Source organism: Berghia stephanieae, chromosome 3, assembly GCF_034508935.2.
Source record: "Berghia stephanieae isolate SIO BIC M18660-M18661 chromosome 3, UCSD_Bste_1.3, whole genome shotgun sequence".
Taxonomy (NCBI): Eukaryota; Metazoa; Mollusca; class Gastropoda; order Nudibranchia; family Aeolidiidae; genus Berghia; species Berghia stephanieae.
In genome coordinates, this window is record NC_088362.1 from 66,308,322 (window position 1) to 66,335,821 (window position 27,500).

The following is a 27,500-nucleotide window of genomic DNA, read 5'->3' on the forward strand; positions in this document are numbered from 1 at the left end:
CCTGTCTCCTCTTACTGGTATTGAAGCCTGGCAACTTCTCACCAAGTTTAAAGGAGTGTATGTCCCCGCCGCCACGAGGGATTGAATTCGTCCAAACCGACTTCCATCTCGTATATGCATCTCTGTCCGTGGTCAGGGAAGCTGCGTACAAGGGTTGCCGGGACTTATTTCGGCTCGAAACGGGGGCGCCGTCCATAATGCGTTTCAGAGGGGTACCCCCATTCCTCTTTCTCTGATCTTTTTTAGCCAGTTTACCTTAATCGTCTCCCTCCGGACATCGGGGGGCTGGATTGCTGCCATTATCGGTCCCCATTCTCTAGGCGTTGTTGCCAGCGTTCCTGAGACTATGTGCATTGACTTGCGAAGTTTTACATTAACCTTCTCAACGTTTCTGCTTCTACCCCACACTGGAGCGCAAACTCCGCAGTGGAATAGCATAATGCTAGGGCCGACGTTCTCAGGAGTGCTTGGTTAGCGCCCCAAGTCGATCCCGTTAGCTTCCTCAGAAGACTGTTGCGTTTCTCTATCTTCCAAGCAACTCCTTCGAGATGCCCCAATAGGTAAGGCTGCGATCCAGCGTCACCCCTAAGTATTTTAGAGTGGCTGGTCCCCAACAAGGACGTTCAGTTTGCGGGTGTGCCATGCACTGCATAGGTGGAATGCAATGGCCACGGTTTTTGAAGTGTTCATCTTCAGGTACCACTTGTCGAAGTAGGATTTGAGTCTGGCCATGTCATCGCTGAGTACGCTCTCGAGACAGGTTCAAACTTTACTTTGAGTAGCGAGTGCCCAGTCGTCCGCGTATCCCAGCCTCAGGGAGGAAGTGTTTGGCATGTCGCTAATGTAAACGTTAAACAACATTGGTGCTAGTACCGAACCCTGAGGGGCCCCATTCTTCAATTTCTTTACTTTACTCGTAGCGTCTCCCAGAGCGATGTGGAATTGTCTTTCCCCTAAGATTGAAGAGAACAACTTCAAGGTCTTTTTGCATTAATCCTTCGCACCAGACCGTATCGTACGCCGCTGATAAGTCTATAAATACGGCACCTGTTTGCTGTTTCCTCTCGAATCCTGCTTCAATATGCTCTGTAAGGGCAATGACCTGTTCCGTGGTGCACCTCCCTTCCTTGAAGCCCACCTGCTCGGGTGGCAGGTCAGCGTCTAGGACCGGTCCCCATCGGTTTAATAGAACTCGCTCCAACAATTTGTAAAGACAGCTCAGTAGAGATATGGGCCTGTAATTGTCGGCCTCCTTCGCTTTTTTCCCGGGCTTCAGGATGGCAACTATCATTGCGTGCTTCCACACTTGTGAGAGCTTTCCTTTTGCAATGACGTCAGATATTGCCTCTATCAGCCAGGCCCGTGCCCTAGGGCCCAAATGCGTCACCATATCGGGATATACGCCGTCTATCCCTGCTGCTTTGCCGTTCGCTAATGGATGCATCCACTTCTCGGGGACTGAAAGGGGATGTCCAGTCCGACTCCCAGCTAGCGAGTCCAAAATCGTACGGTACGCCTTGTGGACACTGCGCTCAAAAGCAAGATTAGGGACCCGTTTGCTACGGTACTTTGTATTCTTGGCAATTATGACTGCCTCACATTCCGGAGTGGAATTTCCGTTTGCCCCGTGGAATAGAGAGTTGAGCGCTCTTAACGAGTAGCCCGTTAAATCTGGTTATATTCTCGGACTTGGGAGGAATGGCAGGGCAAACCTGCTTGATATAGGAACCGAATTCCTCCCAGTTAGCCTTCCTGAAGTTTCATCTGCAAAGTGGGAGAGACTGCACCCTCGGTATTGTCACTCCCGCTGTGACAAGAACCGGCCTATGCTGGCTGTGCGGAAATTCCCCGAGAACTGTTCGCTTCACCTGCAGCGGTTCACCGTTCGCGCCTTTCGTAACGAAGGTGAGGACTGGAGTATACTCCTTCTTATGGCGGGTGCCTCTGAAGGTACCCTTGGCTGTAGGGTCGTACACTAGGTGTAGATCGTTACAGTCCATCCATGAGCTGAGTTGTCTTTCTGCCTCGTTGCAGTCTCGGTAGCTCCATTCATGATGGTGGCTATTAAAGTCTCCCAGACAGATGGAAGGATAGCTAACCACTGGGACCGGTGGTGTAGTCCAAGTCGCTCTAGGTGGTTTGTAGATATTATGCAAACACAGTCCACCTACTTCCACGGAAATTCGATTACCACATTTCTATCCATTGCACTCTCTATGACCCTTACCTTCGATGGTTCTTTAGCGTAAACGCTAACACCCCCTTTGAGCCTCAAAGTGTCATCTCGTTGGACCACCGTATAGCCTGGGATATGGAATCGAGAAGATTGCGCGCCTGAGTAAAGGTGGGTCTCCTGTAATAGGAGAATATCCACGCTATGGGCGGCAGTAGCTTTGACAAAAGCTCATTTTTTGCCATACTTTGGCTCCCGATATTGAGGGATAATATATTCACGATATCGCATTTTCCAGCTGAAGATGTGTTGGGACGTTCGCTTACTTCTTGAACGTGCCGACGACCCTGGCGACACGAACGCGGTAGTATTTGGCTAGGCGGCCAACCGCTTCGCCATTAGAAATCCTGTTTGGTGAGTTTCATCATGAACAAAGTAGTGTGGCGCCAGTGATGGCGGTGACCATTCGGGCACCGGGTAGGATCTTTATTAGTCACATATCGGGTGAGCGGCTCAGGTGGCTCGATTGTCTCGATACTCGGGATGGTCTCGTGACGGTCAACCGAGATTTACACCTTTGCCCCGGATATGCCTCAAGCGCCCTCACTAGTGACAAGGTAGAAGATCCACGAGGGGGATAGAATTGCATATTGCCTTCTGCAAGCTGTTGGAGAGGCTCCTGACGATTTCTTGGCTTATAGCGTTGGCATACATGCATCGATCATTTGGTTAAGATCATGGTTGATCCCAGACCACTTTGACTGTCGCACGCGCTCTCCTCAGAAATGAATCTTTTTCCAAATGGTAAAAATGCAATTTCAATTAGATATCCGTTCGAATTGATGAAGAAGATTATGACCCGTTCTCCTTTCAGCAGCACACCTAATTTATTGTACATCATGATCATGTCGGTGGAATCAAAGCATGGTTTTAATTCGGGTCGTAACGATTATTTGTCCGGCTACCCTTTTCTCCAATCGTATCTTGTTATTCTATCCTTTTAAACTTTTTAAATTTTAATTTTTAAATAACCCTTTAAAATATGAACTCTATATACTGTCATTTTTTACGCAGAGAATTACATTACGCTCATGGAGACAGGGAAGATCTATGCACGAGGAGATGTTGCGTTTGATAAAAAGGAGATGAAGGAAGGACTCACAAACCTGATAATTACAAGAAGATATTCCAGTTGGCCAACGTCGGAGATAAGTAGAATACTGTCATACCACGATAATCCAGGTTTGTAGATGTAGAATCTATAAGAATGATAGTCCACGGCCTTTTCCTATGCATAATGGCCAGTACTTTCTTAAAGGACTAGGAAAAATTCATTTCTTATGAGAGCCTGCTATGAAAGTAATAGACTAAAATCACACCAAGAGGGCCCAAATATCGGGGTTTTAAAAACGCTTTAATTGCATCATTTTTTGTGTCACCTCATAGAACTTGTTGATCATAATTTACATTTTAAAAATAAATCTGTATTCTGATATTTTAAATTCTATTGATAATACTTTAGAGCAATTTTTTATAAAGCGTGTTGTATGTCATGCATATTGTGCGCCTCGAGCTATATTGTATAGATAGTTCGAAGATGACGTCACTCAGGTCTTTGTTATTGTTTTTTGCCATCCGCGATTATGAGTAATGCTCACTGAACTGTATTAACCCAACTATAAACGTTCATGGATGCACACAGTTTTGTGTGTTGGTCCGTTATACTTCCTGATGGCAATGTTATGAGCTTCTTAGCCAAGCGCATACTATCTATAGATAGAATGCGCTTGGCCAAGGAGTTCACAACATTGCCATCCGGAAGTATAACGGACCAACACACAAACTCTGTGTAACCATGAACTTTTATAGTCTGGTTAATCCAGTTTAGTGAGAACAACTCACAAACGCGGATGGCAAAATCAATAACAAAGGCCTGAGTGACGTCATCTGCATACTATCTATAGGCAGGCGCTCTATAAATGAATTGCATAATTATTATTATTATTATTATTATTATTATTATTATTATTATTATTATTATTATTATTATTATTACTTGACTGATTAGGACTTCGTCGTTTAGTCTAAAACTAGCAACTGTCAAACAATGAAAACGGATTGGAAACCGTTGTGGTATTTTGATTGACTGGAATAGAGTGAACAGTGAGAGGTTAATCTGAAACACACTTTCTGTTTTGTTTGTTATTGCATCTTTGTTGCTGTTGTTGAAATCGTGCGTATGTTGACAAATCAAACGGGAGCAGGTCGTGTATTGATCACATGACTTGATTCATCATGCCACTATGATAAATTAAACAAGGTTAAAGTTCAAATAGAAAACAAAACGAAACCAAATCGACACTGGCTGTGGTGGAGAGGGTGGGTTGGGAAAGTATAAAGACTGATATCTAAGTATATACAATCGAAAGCGTTCTTGCCACTAAAAGGCTCCATACACGCCCGGATATGATCCTGGTTCATACCCCGATCAGGCAAACCGGGGTGAAAACGCAATGTGTGTGGCCAAATACCTGGCCGATAAACCTAGGTACGGTCCATCGCTCGCAAAGCCCGCTTTGCTTAATATTTTTCGAGGTGATCGGCGATCGGGGGCGTGGCAGTATAAAAAATTGGACATTTTTTTTTCGGATTTTCGCTGTTTTGACGTCAGATTCGTGATCAGCGTCGAATTTACAATAGGTTTGATACCAAGAACTATGTTTTTACTCCAAAAATTGATGAAATTAGAAATAAATTTTAATTAATATTGAGGCTATGTGGCCGACAGAAAAGTGTCCCTCCCTGTTTTGTGATGGATCAAGTGGTATGACTCTCGCTTTCGGATCGGAAGGTTCAGGTTTCGAGACCCGCTCTGAGTGGCGCAGAGTTGAGTCCTTGGAAAAGGCTCTTTACTCACATTCTCTCACCGTACTCAGGTGTAAAATGAGAACATGGCCGTTCGTTGTCTTTGTTGGGAAAAAATGTCACATCGCCTGACAGGCGTCATGTCTCGTCTTTCAAGTCTAATATTGCTGTTGCCTTGGGACCCCTTGTAAAGCGCTTTGAGCACGTGGATATTGCGCCAAATAAATGCTGTGTTATTATTTTTTTAAAATAATATTTTTATAAATGTTGCGCCAGGAAGAGGTAGATGGCAAAAGTTTCGTTCTTGTTCATCGTAAAACTTATAAAGGATTTCATACAAAATAAAAAATAGTTTTCATAATTTTCAATGTAATGATATAATAATATGCCAGTTCTTCTTTTTTTTTTTCCTCCTCACCCGTTGACGCGACATGACGGTCGACCTTGACACAGACATTTGGGATTGGCAGATGCCAAAAAGCCTTGACTACGTGATGACAGGGGTGGGCATTGTAACCTTGAATTATAATCTACAAACAATGCCCCCTGCCCCCCGCCCCACCAAAAAAAAAAAAAGAAAAGAAAAGAGCTGTGTTCGTGTGTGTGGTGGTGGTGGTGGGGGGGGGGGGGGTGCGAATGCGAGTAGTCCCGAGGAGTACCCGTTTAACCTGCCACGGGAACACTGTCGATTTGTTTTATAAATAATAATAATAATAATAATAATAATAATAATAATAATAATAATAATAATAATAATAATAATAATAATAATAATAATAATAATGATGATGATAATAATAATAATAATAATAATAATAATAATAATAATAATAATAATAATAATAATAATAATAATAATAATAATAATAATAATAATGACGATAAATAACAAGTCTTTATTGTCCACAAAATGGAAAAATTTCCGTGGTCTACGTTGCTTTTAAACTTAAATCGGATTGCAAATGTATTGATGTTATGCATATTGGAAAAATACTCACGACATCTCCATCGGGGTATAACATATTAACACACAAAACTGCAAACGCGAACGTTCATTGTCTGATTGATATAACTTAGTGATAAGTTAATTATAAAATGCTGTCTAAAAGCAATAACAACGGGTTGACTAACGTCAAATTCATTCCTTCTATTGATGCTCTGTGTTAAATTAAAATACTCACAAAGTCCGCCAGCCAGAAATATCACTCCAGCCCAAAGATCTACATGGAACCTTGAACGTTATAGTCTGATATATTTTAATGAGAACTAATCATAAAAATGGGTGTCTAAAAGCAATAACAATGAGATGAGTGACGTCAATTTGGTTCCTTCTATAAATATCCAAGAACTTAACTCACTCCATCCGCTCTCTCCTCCTTCAATACATATGAATCTATTCTCTCATCACTTTTTTGTGCGTCTATGCATGTGGTCTTGTGAAATGACACTCGCATTTGGATCGGACGGTACTGGATTCGAGTCCCTCTCTGAGTGGCGCATAATTGAGTCCTTGGAAAAGGCTCTTTACTCGCATTCTCTCACCTTGTTCACTGTTAAAATGAGTACTTCGCTGTTTACAGCGTCGTCTCTGTCGGGAAACAATTGCAATATCGCTTTGCAGTCATGTCTCGTCTAACATGTTTTTATGTTGGCCAAAGACCTTATAAAGTGATTTGAGCACCTTTATTGAATATAGCGGTATATATAGCGCAAGTAAATTTTTCTCTCTTTCTCTTTCTCTCTCTCTCTCTCTCTCTCTCTCTCTCTCTCTCTCTCTCTCTCTCTCTCTCTCTCTTATAGCTATTGCTACATATGATGCGAATATCTTGGATGGTTATTGATGCTATGAGTTTAGGTAAAATGCTCACAACATCCACCAGTCGGAAATACGTACCGTCACACAAAACTACGAGTAGCCTTGAACGTTAAAAGTCTGATTGATATAATTTAGTGAGAACTAATTAAAAAAATGACTGCCTTAATACAATTACAAAGAGTGGAATGATGTCAATTTCGTTCCTTCAACAGTCTAATTGATATAATTTAGTGAGAAGTAATCACTATTGTGCGCATGACGAAAGATAGAATAACAGACAGTAACTGGGATCGTAGCCTCACTATTAATTAAAATTTATTTCTAATTTCACCAATTTTTGGAGTAAACACACAGTTCTTAGTATCAAACCTATTGTAAATTTGACGCTGATCACGAATCCGACGTGAAAACAGCGAAAATCCGAAAAAAATGTCCACTTTTTTATACTGCCACGCCCCCGATCTCCGATCGCCTCAAAAAAATATCTCCCCGTATGTGGGCAAAAATCATCTGCGATAAAGGCAGGGATCGGGTCACAGCGATAGGTCATCCGTACCGCTATCAGCGGATGTCGGCGTCTATGGGGGGCTTAAGCCCGTTCCGCCACCTTGACTATTTATTTCCCAGTCAAGGAAATGGCCTGGCAAACATTCTGTAATTCCATGGCTACCGTCACTGCATGCCAAGCAGGCAAAGAAGTCAAAATCCTAGGGATAGTTAGTATTCATTACAATATCTTGACACAATGATGAAGGAATGTGCATCTGTGTTGAGATTGTGAATCATGCTCAGGATCTGTGCTTTGGTTGATAAGCAACTACTTTAGGTGGTTATGAATCGTGGTTTCAAGGTTCAGGGGCAAAATACACTTTATTCTAAATTTTAGAATCACAAATAAAACCACTGAATTCTTTATTCAATTAGATAAAAAAAGGAAAACTGACATAATTTTCAAGAGTGTCTGAAGTGTTGATTGAATAACACGTGGCTCACACTGTAAAATAATAGTAAAAGAAGGCACCCCTGTCAATACTGCCGTAGTCTGGAAAAACCCATATTTAAAAATTTGGCCAGCACACACGGAACCCCGCAAAGTCCCAGGTTTTATAGTTTTTTGCTAAGATGAGGATCATTTATATCGATCGATATTTGAAGGACGAGTTTCTGGCCACAGTTTTAAATATGGGGTTTTCCAGAGTACAGCAAAATAGCTTGTCTGGAGGTCATATGACCATTAGTTGGAGGTATCTACTTGTTAATTCTATGCAATACTGTTTAAAAAAATTGTAATTAGTGGCTACAAACTGGGGAGGCTATCTGAACCGACTGGAAAGCGTGTCCAACAGGTCGATATGGTTTGGTAGTGATGCTATACGTTTAGGTAAATTAATCACCTGCTCTTTCTGGAAAGGAGAATGAGGTCAACATTTTCATTCTATATAATTTCTTTTACATTTACAGAACCATCCACCTTTAAGGCAGTTATTGAGGCAAGTCACACAATAAGAAGAGTTGGGGAGTCAATCACATTGGCTTGCTCCGATTCCATTGGTTCCGACATTAAACACGTGACATGGTCAATTTCCTCTACCAACGGCAGTGATGTAGGAAATGAGTTGAAACAGCTTCATGGACAGGTCGTAACTTTACATAGACTGGACTTGACACAAAGCGGATATTATCGTTGTAATTTTTCTGACAAAAATGGGAATCAACACGTATCCAGTCCATTTGAATTGATAATTATCGGTACGTTTTCCATATTATGTGACCCATCGCCTCAATACAGTATCCCATCGGGGCAGTTTATGTCGTGAAAATCATTCTTGAAACCTAAATTTGAGACATGTGCCTAATTTTTGTTTGTTTTACAAAGTAGAAAGAAAATAAACTCTTAATTCTAAACCAGTTAGTTGCCGTTCTCTGAAAAGACACGTATTTAAAAAAAATGCCCAGAAAAATAAAATACTCAACCATGGACCTTGTCGGGTTCCAGGTTTGAGTATTCTTGCCGAGAAGAGGGTCATTTAAATCGATCGATATTTGTTTGGAAGTGTTTTCTAGCCAAATTGTTAAATTTCGTGTTTTTCCAGAGTACAGCAGCAGTTAATTGACTAAAAAGCTAAAATTTGAAATGTTATATTATTTCTGATCATTTTATTCTCAAAATCACTTCTCGTCTTTTGGTTTATTCCAGGATAATACCGTATTGAAGCAGCGAGTCACATTTATTCTATTCTAAAGTTCAATTTATTTTTTAAATAAAACATTGGCAGATAAAAACTTTATTAAAGAGAAAATAATAAGGACAGGAACCATCATATTTTCAATTAAATGTAACAAATTTATTTATGCTTTGTGAGTAATAGTATTAGTCTTTCAGAGCCATTAGCCGGGATTTTATCCTAGTTTCTAAAGCAAGAAATAGACAATAGCAATTGCTTGACACCCTTTTGATAGGACGGTAATCTATCACAAAGTTCTTTCCGCCAAATCTAATAGACCTAGCTTCTAAATCACTGCTGGATGGGCAGGGGGAGGGGGGGGGGCAGAAAAACATCTCGGATTTGATCTTGGTTCCATTGCGTTTAAAGCGAGTATTCTACCACTGAGCCATGGCTTATATGGCCAATCTTTGTGTGAGAATAACCGCGTCAATGTGGCATGGTGTGGGAAAGAATTAGTTGAAAACAATTGAGTTTAAAGTAAAATTAAAATCAGAATTAGGAAATCTAAAACTTTCGAACTGAAAGAAGCCAAATTCAATTTCATCAATAAACCAGAGCATACGCAATATCAACTAAACGTGCCCAAAGCGCTTTATGAGGGGTCCCTAGCCAAACATGGGGCCTATAAGGCGATATAATTATATTTTTCGACAGAGACAACGCTCTTAACGGCCAGGTGTTAATTTCACACCTGAGCATGGTGAGAGAATGTGAGTAAATAGCCTTTTCCAAGGACTTAACAATGTCAACTATGCACCGCTTACAGCCTGATTAGAACCCTGGACCTAGCGATCAAAAGCCAGTTGTTTTACCACTAGACCACAAACATAGACGGGCAAAAAAATAAAATAAATGAAGGCCTTACATTTATTTCAATGTCCTAATTGAATCTTAAACTTAAAAAGAGAAAGGAGAAAGACAGAAAGAAAGAAAGAAAGAGAGAGAGAGAGAGAGAGAGAGAGAGAGAGAGAGAGAGAGAGAGAGAGAAAGAGGGAGAGAGTAAGAAAAAAAGAGAAGGGCACACACACACACACACACACACATACAGAGAGAGAGATAGAGAGAAAAAGAGAAAGAGAGAGAGAGAGAGAGAGAGAGAGAGAGAGAGGGAGAGAGAGAAAGAGAGTTAGAGTAAGAAAAAAAGAGAAGGGCACACACACACATTAAGAGAGTGAAAGAGAGAGAAAGAGCGATAGAGAGAGAGAGAGAGAGAGAGAGAGAGAGAGAGAGAGAGAGAGAGAGAGAGAGAGAGAGAGAGAGAGAGAGAGAGAGAGAGAAAAAAAAGAGAGAGAAAAAGAGAACACAAACACACGAGCAGAGAGGGAAAAGGGAGAGAAGAAGAGAGAGAGAGAGAGAGAGATGTATAAGATATTTAAAAAAGAAATATATTAGAGCTATGAGTAATGGATAAATATAGATACACATTTATAGATAGGTAGATAAATAGATAGATAGACAGACAGATAGATAGATAGATAGATAGATAGATAGATAGATAGATAGATAGATGTTTCGGTATGTGTGGGCGTGTGATGATATAATATATAATATATACACATATTTTGCAGGATTCGATACAAGATGTAGCAGACAGTCGTTACCTTATAACATGAAGAGTCCCTATCTCAAGGGGCTGCTTCATTTAGGACATGGTGAAGCAGAGGGGGCCCTTGTATTGTATGCAAATGCTATGGTTTGTCACCATCATCATCATCTTCCTCCTCATCATCATCCTCCTCATCATCAATCATCATCAACAACAACAACATCAAAAGAATTATAATAAATACATACATATATATATTATATATATATATATATATATATATATATATATATATATAATATGTACACATACACATATATATAGGGGGCGAAGTGGCCAAGTGGTTAAGGCATTGCACTGTGACCCGGAAAGTCCCGGTTACGAGCCCCGCTTCAGGTACTTTCGTTTTTTCCTTGATCAAAATTACTATTACTAATCCCAAATTTGCTCACTTGGACAACATGGGTGATTCCTGTTGACATCAGACATCCTGTTGATGAATTATCTATATTCCTTCGTGGAATGCGTAGGCGTCGGTATCTTATTATGTCGGTATAATTATATATATATATATATATATATAATATATATATATATATATATATATATATATATATATATATATATATATATATATATATATATATAATATTTCAAATATAATTTTGATAAACTTCTACAATATTGTTTCAAGCATTCGCTCTCATCAGCAAGATAGCTCCTTTTATAAAAAAGTTGAGCACTATTATTTCATGGTTTTCGTTTTTATAATTTAAATATATATATATAATATATATATATATATATATATATATATATATATATATATATATATATATATATATAATATATATATGTAACTTTATTCAGTTGACAAAATTACTTTTAGGGTAACAACTGCAAAATAACAATAAATAACAAAATGTTACTAAAGCTCGCAACACAGCATATTAACAATGTATAACACTACATAGCTCCCCCAGAGCTTTTGTTCATTTGTCATAAATCCAGCCGATCAGGGGTTTGGATAATCGTCCCCTTTCAGTGCGTTTGGATTCGGTCTGCAACGTTTCCTCATCAGGAAAGATCATACGTTTCTCCTGGTTGGTTGCACCCGTTTTACTCTCTCCCGTTTCTGTGCTTTCTTCGGTCTTCCCGTTCGTGGTGGTTCATGTACCTGAACAGGTTGATCAATGTCACAGTGTGCGGGTTTTAGTCTGTCGATTGAGACTGAGTCTTCTTTTTTCCTACTTGTAGTTTGAAAACTTTGTCACCGGTTTCTAGAACTCTATACGGTCCTGTGTACGGAGCCTGGAGTGGTCTTCGATGTCCATCATGACGTATGAACACGTATTTAGCTTTGCTGATGTCCCGTGGTACGAAGCTTGTTGCTTTTTTATGCGTGGACGGAGGAACTGGACGAAGTTGACCCACTTTCTCACGGGTTTTTCAACATTTCAGGAGTATTGGTGTTGGGATTCGGACCAGGAACAAAGTCTCCAGGTACTGTAATAGGTGCCCCATATACCAGTTCTGCCGACGAGGTATCGAGGTCTTCTTTTGGGCGGCACGTATACCTAACATCACCCAGGGAAGTTGATCAATCCAGTTTGGTCCTTCTAGTTTCGCTCGAATGGCTTCCTTCATGCGGCGGTGGAAACGTTCAACCAATCCATTTGCTTGGGGATGGTAAGCTGTTGTTTGTTTGATTTGAGTACCAAGGAGTGTGCACATGTTTGACCACAACTGTGAAGTGAACTGTGGTCCTCGGTCTGATGAAATGTTCTCTGGTACTCCGAATCTAGCAACCCAGTGTGCGATGAATGCTCGTGCTATTTCTTCTGTGTCAGTACTGGTAATGGGTATTGCTTCAGGCCATCTGGTAAATCTGTCCACCATCGTAAGCAGATATGTATAACCACGTGAGGGGGGCAGTGGTCCAACCAAATCGATGTTGACATGGCTGAAACGTCCGCTGGGTTTTTCATATTCTCCCAGGGGCGCCCTCGTGTGTCTGTGTACTTTTGCCCTTTGGCATGATGTGCAGGTCTTTGCCCATACATTGATCTGTTTGGTCATTCCCTTTCATACCATTTTCTGTGAAATTAGTCGGCGGGTAGCTCTGATTCCTGGATGTGAAAGACCATGGATGGCGTCGAACATCTTTCGTTGCCATGATTTGGGAACCACTGGCCATGCTCTTCCGGTCGATATGTCACAGAGAACTGTAGTGCCATTAGTTCCGTAAGAAATGTCTTTCAGTTGCAGGGATGTTTCTGAGGTGCGTAGTGATTGGATCTCCTCATCATTCAATTGAGCTGTTGCCATGGCCTCATAATCTATTCCCTCAGAAATCGCACTGAGACCGAAGTCGTCTGAGGTGTCGTGTTCTACTGTTGTTCTTGACAACGCATCAGCTACTGGATTGTCTTTTCCTGATATGTGTTGGATATCAGTTGAGAATTCTGAGAAGGCAGATAGTTGTCGTTGTTGGCGTGCGGACCATGGTTCTGAAACCTTGTTCATTGCAAATGTTAGTGGTTTATGATCCGTGAAAATGGTGAATATTCGTCCTTCCAAGAAGTAACGGAAATGCCGAACGCCACAGTGGACAGCCAGGAGCTCCCGATCAAAAGCGCTGTATTTCTGTTCCGGAGGACGAAGCTGGCGGCTGAAAAAGGCGAGAGGTTGTCCATCGATCCGTCAATGTTTTGTTCTAGTACTCCCCCCATCGCTATATCAGAAGCGTCTACTGTCAGTGAAGTAGGAGCTGATGTCTGCGGGGTGGGACAACATAGTTGCTTGGGCCAAGGCTTCTTTTGTTGACTTGAAAGCGTGTTGTAGGGTATTTGTCCATTGAAGGGGTGCAGATTTTTTTGTTTGACCAGCCAATGCCTTGTAAAGTGGTTGCATTAGTTGAGTTGCTGCTGGCACGAAACGGTGGTAGAAATTGACTATGCCAACAAATTCCTGTAGGCCTGATGTTGTTGTAGGGGTGGGGAATGAGCGAATTGCCTCCACTTTCACTGGAAGAGGAGTTGCTCCGTGACAACTGATCCTGTGTCCAAGGAAAATGTGAGGAATCGGGTAGCGATCTGGAGTAGTAGAACCGTTTAACCTGCGGTAGTCTCCACATGGTCTCCAACCTCCGTTGGGTTTAGGTGCCACATGTAGAGGCGATGCCCACGGACTGTTGGAACGACGTACGATTCCTAGAGCCTCCATGTTGTCAAACTCCGATTTTGCTACTGCTAGTTTGTCTGGTGCCAGACGGCGTGCTTTTGAGTGTACCGGAGGGCCCGTTGTGGTTATATGGTGTTCCACAGAATGCTTTGTTGTGGGACATGAAAACGTGGGCGAAGTGAGTGCTGGCCGTGTAGATAACAGCTGAGTGAACTGATTCTCATCGTCAGTTGTGATGATTGAGATGTGTGGGGCTGTATGCTGTGAAGTCATGAGTGAGACTGAAGCATAGGTGCCGCTGTGCATTAGGCGATTGCCCTTCAGATCGACGAGTAGTGAATGAGCCCGAAGGAAATCTGCCCCCAAAATTGGTCTGTTGACGGCTGCCAGTGTAAATGTCCATTCATACTGGTGTGATCCTATGTGTAAGGACAGTTTACGTTGTCCATATGATTTGATGAGTGTACCATTGGCGGCTGCTAACGGGAACCCGTGTTGTCCGCGGCGAAGGTCGTTTGTTGAAGCCGGTAACACACTGATCTCAGCTCCTGTATCGATCAGAAAGTTGCGGCCAGATTGTTTATCATATGCAAACAGAAGGTTGTCCTTGGAGCCGGCCACCATATTGCTTATAGGTGGCCGGCTGTCCAGTTTTCCGAAAATTTGCAAGGAGTGGTGCATTTTGTAGCCTGTTTGCCGAATTTTTGGTGGTACCAACACAAATCAGGGTCGGGTGTCTTACTGTGTTGATGGCGTGGTCCATCTTGTTTGTTGTGTTTGCCTCCTTTCATTGTTGCATTAATGGTAGCTCCGGTGGACATAAAGTGTTTGTCTGCCGCTTTGGCCAGGTCCCGGAGGGTCGGATAATCCTGTTGAGTTACCAAGGATTGGACTTCTGCTGGTAGTTGGCGTAGAAAAACTTCCTTAAAAAGGAATCCTGGTTCTTGTCCTGGAGGGACTATGGCAAGCATTTTGTCCAATAGTTCGCTTGGTTTGGAATCACCCAGACCACCAATGTCTAAGATGCGAGATGCGGCTTCTCTTTCAGAAAGTTTGTAATTGTCTATGAGTCTTTGTTTGAGGGTTTCATATTTGTTAGTGCTTGGTGGGTTGGTCAGGATGTCGAGAACTCTGGTGGCAGTGTCTTGGTCGAGGGATGCTGTGACATAACTGTATTTAGTTACGTCAGCTGTGATTCCTTTAATTGTGAATTGTGCCTCGGCCTGAACGAACCAAATTTGAGCTCTTTGGGGCCAAAAGGTTGGTAGTTTGATGGACACTGCGTTGGCTTCAGGGGTATCCTGATTGGTTGGCATGTTGAAGGAAGGGTGTGTTCAATCCTGACGTCGGGGTCACCACTGTAACTTTATTCAGTTGACAAAATTACTTTTAGGGTAACAACTGCAAAATAACAATAAATAACAAAATGTTACTAAAGCTCGCAACACAACATATTAACAATGTATAACACTACAATATATAAATATATACATATACATCAATTTTAAAAAAAATCGCTAGATAAGAAACTATATATACCAAAGTCGTTTAAAACTCATGATATCAAAGGTTTCCAAACTTGCATCTTGTTTTAGTAGTTATAGTGTTACTAGTGTGATAGGTTCCCTGTCTAGTTTAAAAACAAATGACGGATCAAGATAAAGTATGGAATAGTGTTATTTCTCATAACAATGTTACATAATCTTCCATACGAGCAGAAATCATAATATTTTATCTATTTACAAAGATGAATGGACTCCAATGATCCATGACTTGAATCCAATGGACTACAACATCTGGCCATTGATGGTTTATAAGGGCGGTACAACGTTTTGCACAGAAACGAATTAAAAGAGTAAATTCAAAACGCATGGGATCGACTCACTATTCAAGCAATTAGAAAAGCAATTGTTCAGGGAAATGATACGACAGAACAGTCATAAGCAAATTGAGGGATCGACAGATTACATAAAAATTCGATAATTACGTGCCAAACATTCGATATGGCAAATATGGAGTGCTTTTTCAACATATGTATTTTCTAGTAAAACGGTGTAGACCCTATACATAAATTTTTAATAATTTTGATTGTGGTGACATTTCAGACTTGCTTACGCTGACCCAAGACTTCTAAACTTTTCCGTTTTTTTTCCTCTCACCCGATTTATCATGCCAACTGCGCGCTTTAAATTTTCATTTACTCAGCAGGCCATTGAAAACAATTTCTCTTTCACACAGTACAAGTCGCCGGTAAGAACCTGCATTTTACTGCCTACAGCCAGCTACTTATTCACTCTTGAGCCACATGGTGTACTCTGTATACCTTGCCTTATCCCCCCCCCCCCTTCCCCCCCTCCCCCCCCCCCCCCAATAAAACTGGGCCTAGAGTTTTGCGATCATGATTTCTTAGCACGCTGACCATATTGATGTCTATTTCGACAAGACAAACTATCCTACTGTTAAAACATCGACGACGAATGATTATCTATCTACAGAATGAATGAAGATAAAATAGCTCAGCTATTTGTTATTTGTTTAACTGCCAGTTGGGTGGATGAATTATCTCTTTCAGACTTAGTGACAAAAAGATAGGTGACAACTTATGACAATTTTTTTGTGGGGAAAGTGTATTTTTCTGTCTTGTTTTGTCTGGCAATGTTTCATACACACATTTCAGATCTCTGTCCTTCAGACTTGAAAAGTTTGCTACAGTAGTTTCGTATGTTTGTATGATTTATCTGGCGGGTACAACTGGAGAGAATTTTACTTAAAAACATTCCGTCAACAGATAACACTGAAACGTTATTCGACACTGGGTCAAATCCCCATTCAAATATCAATTTACTTTCCACTAATTTGTGGGTCGTATTGTGATTCAAAAGAATGTTTTTAAATTTCGTTTCAGTTGAGGAAACTTCAACACACAATCCGAGAATACGCAGAATACACGGTTTCTGTGCAGAATATGACTCAAGGGTAATGTATTCATACTTTTGTCTAGAAAAAAATGATAAATACATCATTTTACGGTAGGGTTTCACGAAAATTCTCAAATGCAGAAGAGTTATTATAGATTTATTACCATTACTACTACTACTACTACTACTACTACTACTACTACTACTACTACTACTACTACTACTACTACTACTACTACTATACTACTAACTATACTACTACTACTACTACTACTAACTACTACTACTACTACTACTACTACTACTACTACATACTACAATACTACTACTAACTACTACTACTACTACTACTAACTACTACTACTACTACTAATATACATATATACTACATATATTATATATATAATATAATATATATTATATACATATATATACTACTACATATTATACTACTATATAACAATACTACTAATATAATAATAATCAATATAATAATAATATAAACAACTACATAATATAATATAATAATGATTAATGATAAATAATAATAATAAAAATAATAATAATAATAATAATAATAATAATAATAATAAATATAATAATAATAATATATAATAATAATAATAATAAATAATAAATAATAATAATATAAATAATAATAATAATAATAATAATATAATAATAATAATAATAATAATAATATAATAATAATAATAATATATAATAATAATAATAATAATAATAATAATAATAATAATAATAATAATAATAATAATAATAATAATAATAATAATAATAATAATAAAATAATAATAATAATAATAATATAAATAATAATAATAATAATAATAATAATAATAATAATAATAATAATAATAATAATAATAATAATAATCATAATAATCTTAATTATGATGAATGTACGATGGTTAGTCAAAAGGTATTGGGACAAATCTCTTTCTAAGTTCAATTCATTTTACTGTGACGTCATATTTGGCTAAATTAAACTTACCCCTGTACTCTTTAAACCAAAAGTTACAAATCTTAATTCTCTCAAATTTTGACAAAGTTATGACAAAATGGCTGCTCCCAATGATGTCTGTCACCCACAGAAAGCTGTCATTGAATTTCTTGCTTTCAAAGAAGAAACCTCTAGTTAGATTTTTAAACTCATTGGTATAGTCTATAAAACTCCGGGATTTTGTAGAGATAATGTTTTATGTCGCTTAAACCTGAGTCGAAGAGACAATCATTAGAATGGCTACATCTCTCTTCCCCAAAGACTAAAAACTTCAAAGCTGAGATATCAGCTGGGAAAATTATACCAACAGTGTTTTGGGACATTAGAGGTTTAACCCGTGTTGATTTCCTGCCACATAGAGCCATGTCAACTCTGAACGGTACATATAGACCTTGAAGCAACTGAAAGCCAGATGGGACGAGTATTGTTTCATGAAAATGCCCTTCCACACATAAGTGCCATGAAAAGGGAGGTAATCCCAAAATGTTGATGGACAACGCTGTCTCACCCTCCTTATTAATTCACCAGACTTGACACTTTCCGAATTTCATCTTTTTGGTCCATTAAGGAGGCAATGAGGGGACATCGCTTTGAAGATGATGGAGAAGCCAAGACAGTAGTGAAAAATTTTATCAAATTTCAGGCAACTCAGTTTTACGAGGAAGGGATACATGACTTTACAAAAAGAAGGACTATGGCTTTTAAGAGAGGCGGAGACAATGTTGAGAAGAAGCATTTTACTCGGCTGATGCCAAGCTTTAATTTGAGATATAATGCATTGTATTGATTCAATTTGTTTTAAAGTAAATAGTAGAGTACCATTACTTTTTGACTCACCCTCGTATTTAATTATATTATTTTGACCCCCCCCCCCTAAAAAAACAAAACAAAACAAACAAACAAACAAAATTGAGTTTTATACAGCGCAATCAGGGGTCCCTAGCCAACAGCAACACTGACCATGTAGTGGATATTGCGCTATATAAATGCTCTAGATTTTTAAAACATTTCACGATTAGAGTTTTGACCATTTCACAATTATAGGCCAAAAAAAATGATGAAGGTTCAAGTTTGTACTTTGAAATGTACAGTAATTCCCCAATATAGAAACCCGTTATTAAGTGATTACAAACAAGTAATAAACAAAACATGAGTCTGCCGTCAATCTGGCTATTTTTAAAGTAATGCATTTAATATTTCATTGTTTTAGATTATTGGCTGAAGAAGGGTTTTGAGCCCGAAACGTTCTGTGTTTAGTATTTTGTTCTGATTTTGAACCTGCTACATTCAGTTTTGTTTATTACTTTTTACAGTCGTGATTACAGATTTAGCCATTACATAAGTGCATTTACAACCAATGCACATTTAGAAGTTACATAATAATAATATTGATAATAATAATAATAATAATAATAATAATAATAATAATAATAATAATAATAATAATAATAATAATAATAATAATAATATATTATTATTATATATATTATAATAATAATAATAATAATAATAATAATTAATAATAAAATAATAATAATAATAATAATTAATAATAAAATAATAATAATAATAATAATAATAATAATAATAATAATAATAATAATATAAAATAATAATACTTTATGCATCCAAAAAAGAATTTTTTTGTACAGACGTGTTATAATTTACACAATACGATAAAAAGATAATGGAAATATAATGTATATATATAGACAAGGAGCGGTTCCACAACCAGAGCCGCGCTTTATATGAATAATAATTTCACCACTGTAAAATGGTTAAAACTGTCACTATAAACTGAAAATTGAAAAGATTGCAAAACAAACAAATCAATAACTTAATATTTACATTATTTGGATTATTTGGAAGTAAAAATCAAAATAAGTATATAAGATTATTATTGCTTGTTGTTATAAAGCCTAACACTGGACGGCAGAAAAGATTTTCTGTGTCTCTGTTTTTGTTGAAATAGAGAAAGGGCGACCACTCCTTTCTGACATAATAACTGATGGTCCTAGTGGATGATGCTGGTCAGTTAATTTTTTTAAATTTAAACAATTAAAAAAATGTTATTAAAGACCAGTCTAATTAACTACTTCTAAGTGGACAGTGGAGTGGAACAAAAACTAATCTGACTGAACTCAGGCCAGTATACACAAGACACAAATGAAAAAAAAACTCACTACAGCATTTATTCTTCTCTACTTTGTCACAGGTCTTCCGGGACAAACATATTCATTGCAATAGATCAAGAGAGCAGAGGCTGTGACATATGGTTTATTAAAAAAGCCCTGAAAATGAATGTAAATGTTACAGACCTCCCAGAAATGCTGTTTGATGCCAGAAACTACCTCAGTAAGTCTTTAGACGATAATATTATAAAGATATCAAATTTGTAAAACAATGTCTTCAACGTCGCAGAATTATGCATTCACAGGCATTAGAGAATTTGTTGAATGTAAATTTGAACTGTAAATCTTAAGATCTTTCCAAAACGTTTTTTGTACTTTTACTTGTTTTGATCCCTCCTAAGATAGGTCATGTTGTGAGTTCAAATTCATACCACAACACTACAACTATACCAATCACAAGAAATGAAGTGAGTCGATGTTTTTTTTAACGAAACCCGACGAAGTTATGGGAAGTGGATAGCTGTGGGGAGGGAACCAGGGACTCACGGAAGTATACACCGGTGGGGAGTGAACCTGGGACTATGGGAGGGTATTAGAGGGAAATGAACCTGGGACTATGAGAGATGTATACCAGTGGGAATTAAAGCCGGACTATGGGAAGTGGGCACTATAGGAGAATGGACCTGAGACTGTAAGAGGTGGGCACCATTGGGGAATGAACCTGGGACTACGAGAGGTAGATACAGTGGAAAGTGAAACCAGGAATGTGGGATTTGGACACCAGTGAGGAGTGAACCCAGCAGGGTACATCTTTTATCCGAAACCTCTCGTAGTCACAGGTTAATTCTCCACTTGTATCCACTCCCCATATTCCCAGGTTCCTTCCCCAATGGTTTCCACTTTCAATATTCCTAGCTTCGGTCCCCAGTGATATGCACCTCCCATAGTACCAGGTTTATTCTCCCTTGGTAATGACATCTGTATCCTGGTTCCGTTCCCCAAAGGTGTCCACGTCCCATCGGGGGACAGCGTGGCTTAGCGGTACCCAAAAGGTACAGAGTTCGATCATCCGCCGCGTTATGTGGCCTTGAGCAAGACGCCTTGCCCTAGCTCACTCTTTGGCAATGCCCTGCGTCTAACGCCTGTGTTATTCCAGTCTTCCCTTGGAATAGACCCTAAAGACAGATTTCCCCAAGGGGATGAATAAAGGGAATTTAATTATTTATTTTTATTTATATCTAAGGTGCCATGTTCATTCCTCACTGGTTTCAACCTCAGTAAGTCTCGGGTTCACTTTCCATGGATGTCCACCTCTCATCGTCCCGGATTCCCTCGCCATTTGTATCTCATCTTATAGTACTGTGTTCATTCCCCATTGGTACCCAGTTCCCTCACGGGTGCCCACCTCCCATATACCTAGCTTCTCTCCCCACTGGTATCCACCTCCTACAGACCCATATTCATTCCTCATTGGCTTTCTCCTCCCATATTCCCAGGTTAACTATCCACTTTGTCCAACTCAGGTAGTCTTGGTTTACTCTCCAGTGGGTGTTTTTATTATTATCCTTGTGTTCATTCCTCGTGTCGGCATCTCAAACTCTAATCTTGTTTTCATCTTAGCATTCCCCATTGGTGCTCCCCCCTATTGTTCCGGGTTCACTGCCCACTGGTGTCCACCTCACACAGGGCCTGGTTCTGGACTCACTTCCACCTCCCATTGTTCCTAGTTTCCCCCCCCCCCCCCACTGCTGCACCCCAATCCCAGTCTTGGCTTGAAATTTCCCTAGTATTCATTTTCTATAGTCCTAGGTTCATTTCCCTTTGATATCCTCCTTCAAATGTAGACCAAGAAAAACATATTTGAATAGTTTGAGCAGCTGGGTGACAAAGAAAAAGAAGAGTAACATTAGTTTTCTGAGGTTATCTGATCAGAGAGATGAATGGCGTACCATAATCACCGATGTCTGGCACAGACTTGGTACTTGAAGAAGAAGAAAAATCCTCCTTCAATAGTCCCAGGTTAACTCTCCACTGGTATCCACTTCCCCGAGTCCCTGGTTCACTTTCCACTACTGCTTATTTCCAATAACTTCGGACGGTTTCGATAGATTTCAGAAAAATGAAGTTTTCCTTTCTGGTTCACTCCCCACTGGTGTCCTGCCCCCCCCCCCCGATTCCCAGCTTCACTCTCCTCTGGTATCTACCTTTTGTAGTTCCAGGTTCATTCCCCCATACCAAACTATGAACCCTTTGTTGTACAATTGTGTAAAGCACTTTTCAGACATCTCAGTCGACTCAAATGTGAATGAGTCTAAAGGCAAAAAAAAACAACAAAAAAAACAAAAAAAACAAAACAAAAAAAAAACAAAAACAAAACAGGACACTTATCCTTTTGTGTGTGAGAGCTTTATTCTAGATTATATGAACTCATTTAATAATATTAAATACAATTCTGTAAAAAGTAATCATTCTCTTATCATCTTTACAGATGGCAAGGTGGTCACAGCAAAGGATGGTGAGCTTTGATATTAATATTAGTTTAGATTAATTCATAATGGCTGGAGAAAAAATGACACAGGTGAAGGTGGAGAGATTGAAAAAACGGTTAATTAAGTTAAAATTGTTGAACTAGAACTATCGTTACAATAAAACAGTTGTAAGGAGGACGAAATGGTGGGGATGGAATAAAAGATTTAAAAAAAATAGCCAATGTCTGTCAAATTCAAGGTGGTTGGTCAACTGCTTGCGAACAAGTTGCTCTACTATCTCTGACAAGAGGGTCGGTTTGACACAGGTCTGTCTATACATTAAAAATGTTCTATATCTACCAGTCCTGGTTTTGCAATTAGTGGGATTAGTAATGCGGTTTTAAACATATCTGGCACTTTCCCTGATAGTGAAGATTGGTCCATAATGTAAGAAGTAATTCTATATTCTGTTGATCTGGAATCAAAGTCATAGCTCATACTATTTTATGAGAATATTACATTTTCAACATCAAGGCACGATGTCTCCTTAAAGCATGACAGAAAATTTTCCATAAAAAGATCTACACAAAAACTGGAAAAATTAAAAATCTCTCTAATTTTACTATTTATTCTTCAATAAAATACTCTAAAATGTTTTCAGCTAATTGTTTTTTGGTATGACAGATTCATTTAGAAATTGAACAATGGTGGGTATCAGACAGTGGTGAAAAATGAACAATGGAAGAGAATAATTTTGGATATTGGAAGAGATAATAATGGGTGAGGAACAATGGTGGGGATTGAACAATTATGAGGATGGAACAACGATGAGGGTGGAACAGTGGCGGGAAAGGATCAATTGTATGGATGGAACAGTGGTGTCGATGGACTAGTAGTAGGAATAGAGCAACTGTATTGACCGACAGTGGAAAAATTTGAACAATAATGGATATCGAACAATTCATTGTGGATATCATGTCAATAGAACAATGGAAGGATAGAAGAATGATAGGGATGAAATAGTGATGGAAATTTAACAATTGCGGTGGCAAGGATGGTTTAAATGTTGAGATAAAACAATAAATTTAATTGGAAGGAAAATAGTGAGGATGGAACAAACGTGGTGGTGGAATAGTAGGTGGAAATGGATTAATAGTAGGATTGGTTGGGATAGAACAATTCCCGGGTCGGATCAATGGTGGGGTTTGAACAATGATGAAAATGGAACATTGAAAGGATGAAACAATTGTTGATATTGAATTCTAGATGATGATCGTACAAGTATGGAGGTGGAACAATGGTGTGGATGGCAGGGATGGACCATTGTTAAATATTGAACTCTTCACTATAATGATGAAATAATTCTATCTTAGCCTCAAACGCAACATACTCGTACAATGTCCTATTCCCTTCAGCCTCAAAAACACAAAAGTACATTTTTCATTCAGTTTGTCCAGAAATCTATCTCTTTATGTGAAGGTGACCACCAATATCGCGTCATGACTCAGCTGTACGGTGTCTCACTTTCTAACAAAAGCAAGCGATACTAGAGTGGTCAGTGACCAGGTCTTTCTTAAAACACTGGTCCTGTGTTGTGTTGGAGTAAGGCCCCATATGTGCTCCCCCCCCCCTACATTGAAAGATATTAAACAAATAAATGTGGTAAAGCGTACACCATTTGATAGATGTCACACGTCCTCACGGTTTAAAAAAAGACCATCAGACGGGTTATTTCAAGGCCAGATATATCATAGACAGGTGTTTAATAAGTGGCCTTTTATATATCTTGACATTGAAATGACCTTTTTCTAAAGTGTGGGGAAGGATGAAATCTATCAAATGATGTACATTTTACCATTTTTGTTTGATATCTTTTAATCTTGTAAAAAAATAAAAAATAAAAAAAGGGGGGGGGGTGGTAGTGGGCTGGTCTTAGTTACCCCAAATGGCCTAAGTTAACCCATTCTACAGTACATTACCTCACTATGTGAATGCGTACGTGGCTAGACATTGATGGACATTGTAAGAATATCACGACAATATCGATTATCATTTTAATGTATCGATATAATGAATAAAGGCGTTCTGGCCAAAAGAAACAAAAGTTGTATATTTTTATTCAGTTTCTGGCAACGTTATAGCATTTAACTTTATCACAAAATGGTATTATATTATGTAAAGCAGGTGCCAAGAAGGAATTATAAAGTAAAAAGAACCGAAATGTAAAAGTTATGCTTTTATCAGTTCAATAGATAATATCAGAACGTGCTATTATTTGCAGGTCTGATACCCAATTTGTCATGGGCTCGTTTTTGTAATGGAAATAAACTCAAATCAACACAAAAATGTTGTAGTAGGGGGAATTAGGTCCAAAAACCCCTTGAATTGTGCAAACAGGGTTGAAAGCATGAAAATTACATATGTTGTAGAATATGAAAAACCCTATAATTTATGATATATAACCACTCTGAGAGATCAGTATTAGTTGAGATACAAAGTTTTTAAGATTAGAAAATTTTGAAATGGACGACAATTATTTCTTTCATTTTTATTGTGTAAACATTCGAGGCAAGCCGAGCAAATGTTGTTTTACGTCATCCTTTGGATTCCCATTGGTGACTATTTTTAGCGTCGAAGCGGATGTTTTCCTTTCCCTTTACTTTCGATTCACAAACCATACAAATTATTTAATCGTAAATATTATTCAATTTCACTTGTTTTAAAGGACGTCGAGCGAGCAATATTCTATAATATGAGATTTTCTATGCATTTGATTTAATAAGTATAATCAATTGCTCTAAAACGGACGGGCAGACGAGCAGAGGGGTAGACAAAACAGACTAGCAGAACGCAGTTCAATAAATGCCGATACCGGTGTTGACAAAGGACAGTGCTCCTTCTCCCATCCTCCTGTTTTCTTTTCTTTCCAAAGAAAAATTGCTATAATCATTTTACGTGAGTTAAAACCTATTTCGGTCAAACTTGATGACAGTAAAGAGTCAGCATACCACTTTCATTGCTATAATTATCATCATTATCATCATCATCAGCCACTATGATGCTGTATTGTGGCAAGTTATTTACTTTACGGTATTTACCTCAAAGGGACAATGGGAGAATGTTCTGTTTGTACTGTTGTGTCCTTATGTAAGGCACTGCACACATTTTGCCTGCTGATGATAGGTCTTTAACAGAAAGAACGAAAGAAAGAGAGAGAGAGAGTTATGAAAGAATATTGCATACGCCTAATAAAGGAATGCCTTTGCATGATTTCAGATACACATACAATAGCAAAAAGAACTGCTCCAGAGACTGGGACAAGTGTTTGATATGCCAACGATAACACAGACCGTTTATAATGTCCCTCTAAGTCGAGGAGGTATGACAAAGGGCAAGGCTATGAAACTCTTCTTGAAGATTTAACACAATTCAATTCTTTGGTTTGTGATGAAAGCAATTTGGATGTATCTATTTTTTAAATTCATCATAAAGAAATGAGATTATTGAAAGCTTAAAACAAAATGATGCTAAGTGGCATAAGTATTGTCGTGTAAAATTTAATGCCAACAAAATTTGGCGATTAGAATTAAAGAAATCTAAAAGAATTGCCCTACAAGAATTCCAAACTTCGTCATTTGACTTGGAGGAGTCACCGAATGAATATATTTCGCAACCCACGAGAATAATGAGACAACGTTCAAAATTAGAGATTGACTATAATAAACAAACGTGCTTTTTTGTAAAAACATGGAATCGGGAGTACTCCATTCTGTAATGACAACAGATATGGAAGAAAATATTCGTGAAATAACGTTATCTATAAAAGATTCTGATATGTTGTCATTTATTGCCAGAGGAGATTTAGTCGCTCAGGATGCACACTGCCGCCCTATACCATAAAATTTGTCATGCACGATACTTAAAAAAACAAGCTTTAAAAGATGTCACTGCTGATGATAATCATGATGTCACAGTTCTTGAAAGAAGTCGAGCTTTTGCTAACATTATATCTTTTATAGAAGAGAACCCTGTAACAAATGTGACGATCGACATGAACCACTGTGGAACTTATTTCCAGAATTGTCAAAAGTGTCCCAAAAACTGATCAAATGTTCATGTAAGAGAGAATGTATCGGCACCCGATGCACGATCAAGTGTTTAAGGTCCGGTTTGCCTTGCACGGACTTGTGTAGATGCGGTGTGTGTGTGTGTGTGGGGGGGGGGGGGGTGTATTAGGTCAGTACAGTAATGAGTAAAATTATCTCTCTCTCTCTCTCTCTCTCTGTCTCTCCCGCTCCCTCCCTCTCCCCCCCCCCCCCCCCCTCTCTCCCCCTCTCCCTATTTTAGCTACTAGTTAGGTTAGTACAGTAATGAGTAAAATTCTCCTCTCTCTCTCTCTCTCTCTCTCTCTCTCTCTCTCTCTCTCTCCTCTCTCTTCTCTTCTCTCTCTCTCTCTCTCTTCTCTCTCTCTCTCTCCGTCTCTCCCTCTCCCCCCTTCCCGCTTTTATCTACTAGTTACAACACGAAATAACCATCAGTTAGCTACCGTAAATGGTTACCCGTGTATTTAAAGTTTTAGAACGCACATTGTATTGTCGTTATTTCCTTGGATAAGTAATGCTATATAGGAAAAAATAAAAGTGCTAAAAACGCACTGTTCTGATAAATTGCCAGAGTGGTTCTATATCAGGTGTTATTTATACGGGTCATAGCTACCTATATGCCAATTTTCAGGATTCCAACCCCAATGTGCACGGTTTTAGCCTAATTTTCCCTAATACAATGAATATGAAGAAAATATATATTTTTACGCAGTTATTTCCCTTGTTTAATATAGCTATAATAGGTAAAATATAAGGCCTTAAACCGATACGTTATGATTGATTGCCAGAGTGGTTCTATATCAGATGTTTTTTCTATGGGTCTTAGCAACCTGTATGCAAATGTTCATGCTTTCAACCAGAATTTGCACGGTTTTAGCCTAATTCCCCCTACTATTGCCCATTACAACAATGTTAAATCAAACCCATTATAGCGTTTCGTTATCAGACCTGCAAATATGTGCACGCCGATAATCTCCATTTCCCTCAATAATAAGAAATACAAATTTAATCCAATTGCCTTTTTTGACCATGAAATCTATTTTTAGC

The 27,500-nt window shown here is 38.6% G+C and overlaps 1 protein-coding gene across 1 annotated transcript in view; it reads left to right on the forward strand.

The window, feature by feature from the left end:
• LOC144968239 (uncharacterized) overlaps window positions 1–27,500 on the forward strand; it is a gene marked incomplete in the record, with an annotated part of 66,780 nt that overhangs the window by 19,721 nt on the left and 19,559 nt on the right. Inside the window, 6 exon segments of the mRNA XM_078906390.1 lie at window positions 3,248–3,415; window positions 8,316–8,603; window positions 10,651–10,775; window positions 16,717–16,787; window positions 19,966–20,105; window positions 22,371–22,397. Coding sequence (XP_078762516.1) covers window positions 3,248–3,415; window positions 8,316–8,603; window positions 10,651–10,775; window positions 16,717–16,787; window positions 19,966–20,105; window positions 22,371–22,397 — 819 coding nt within the window.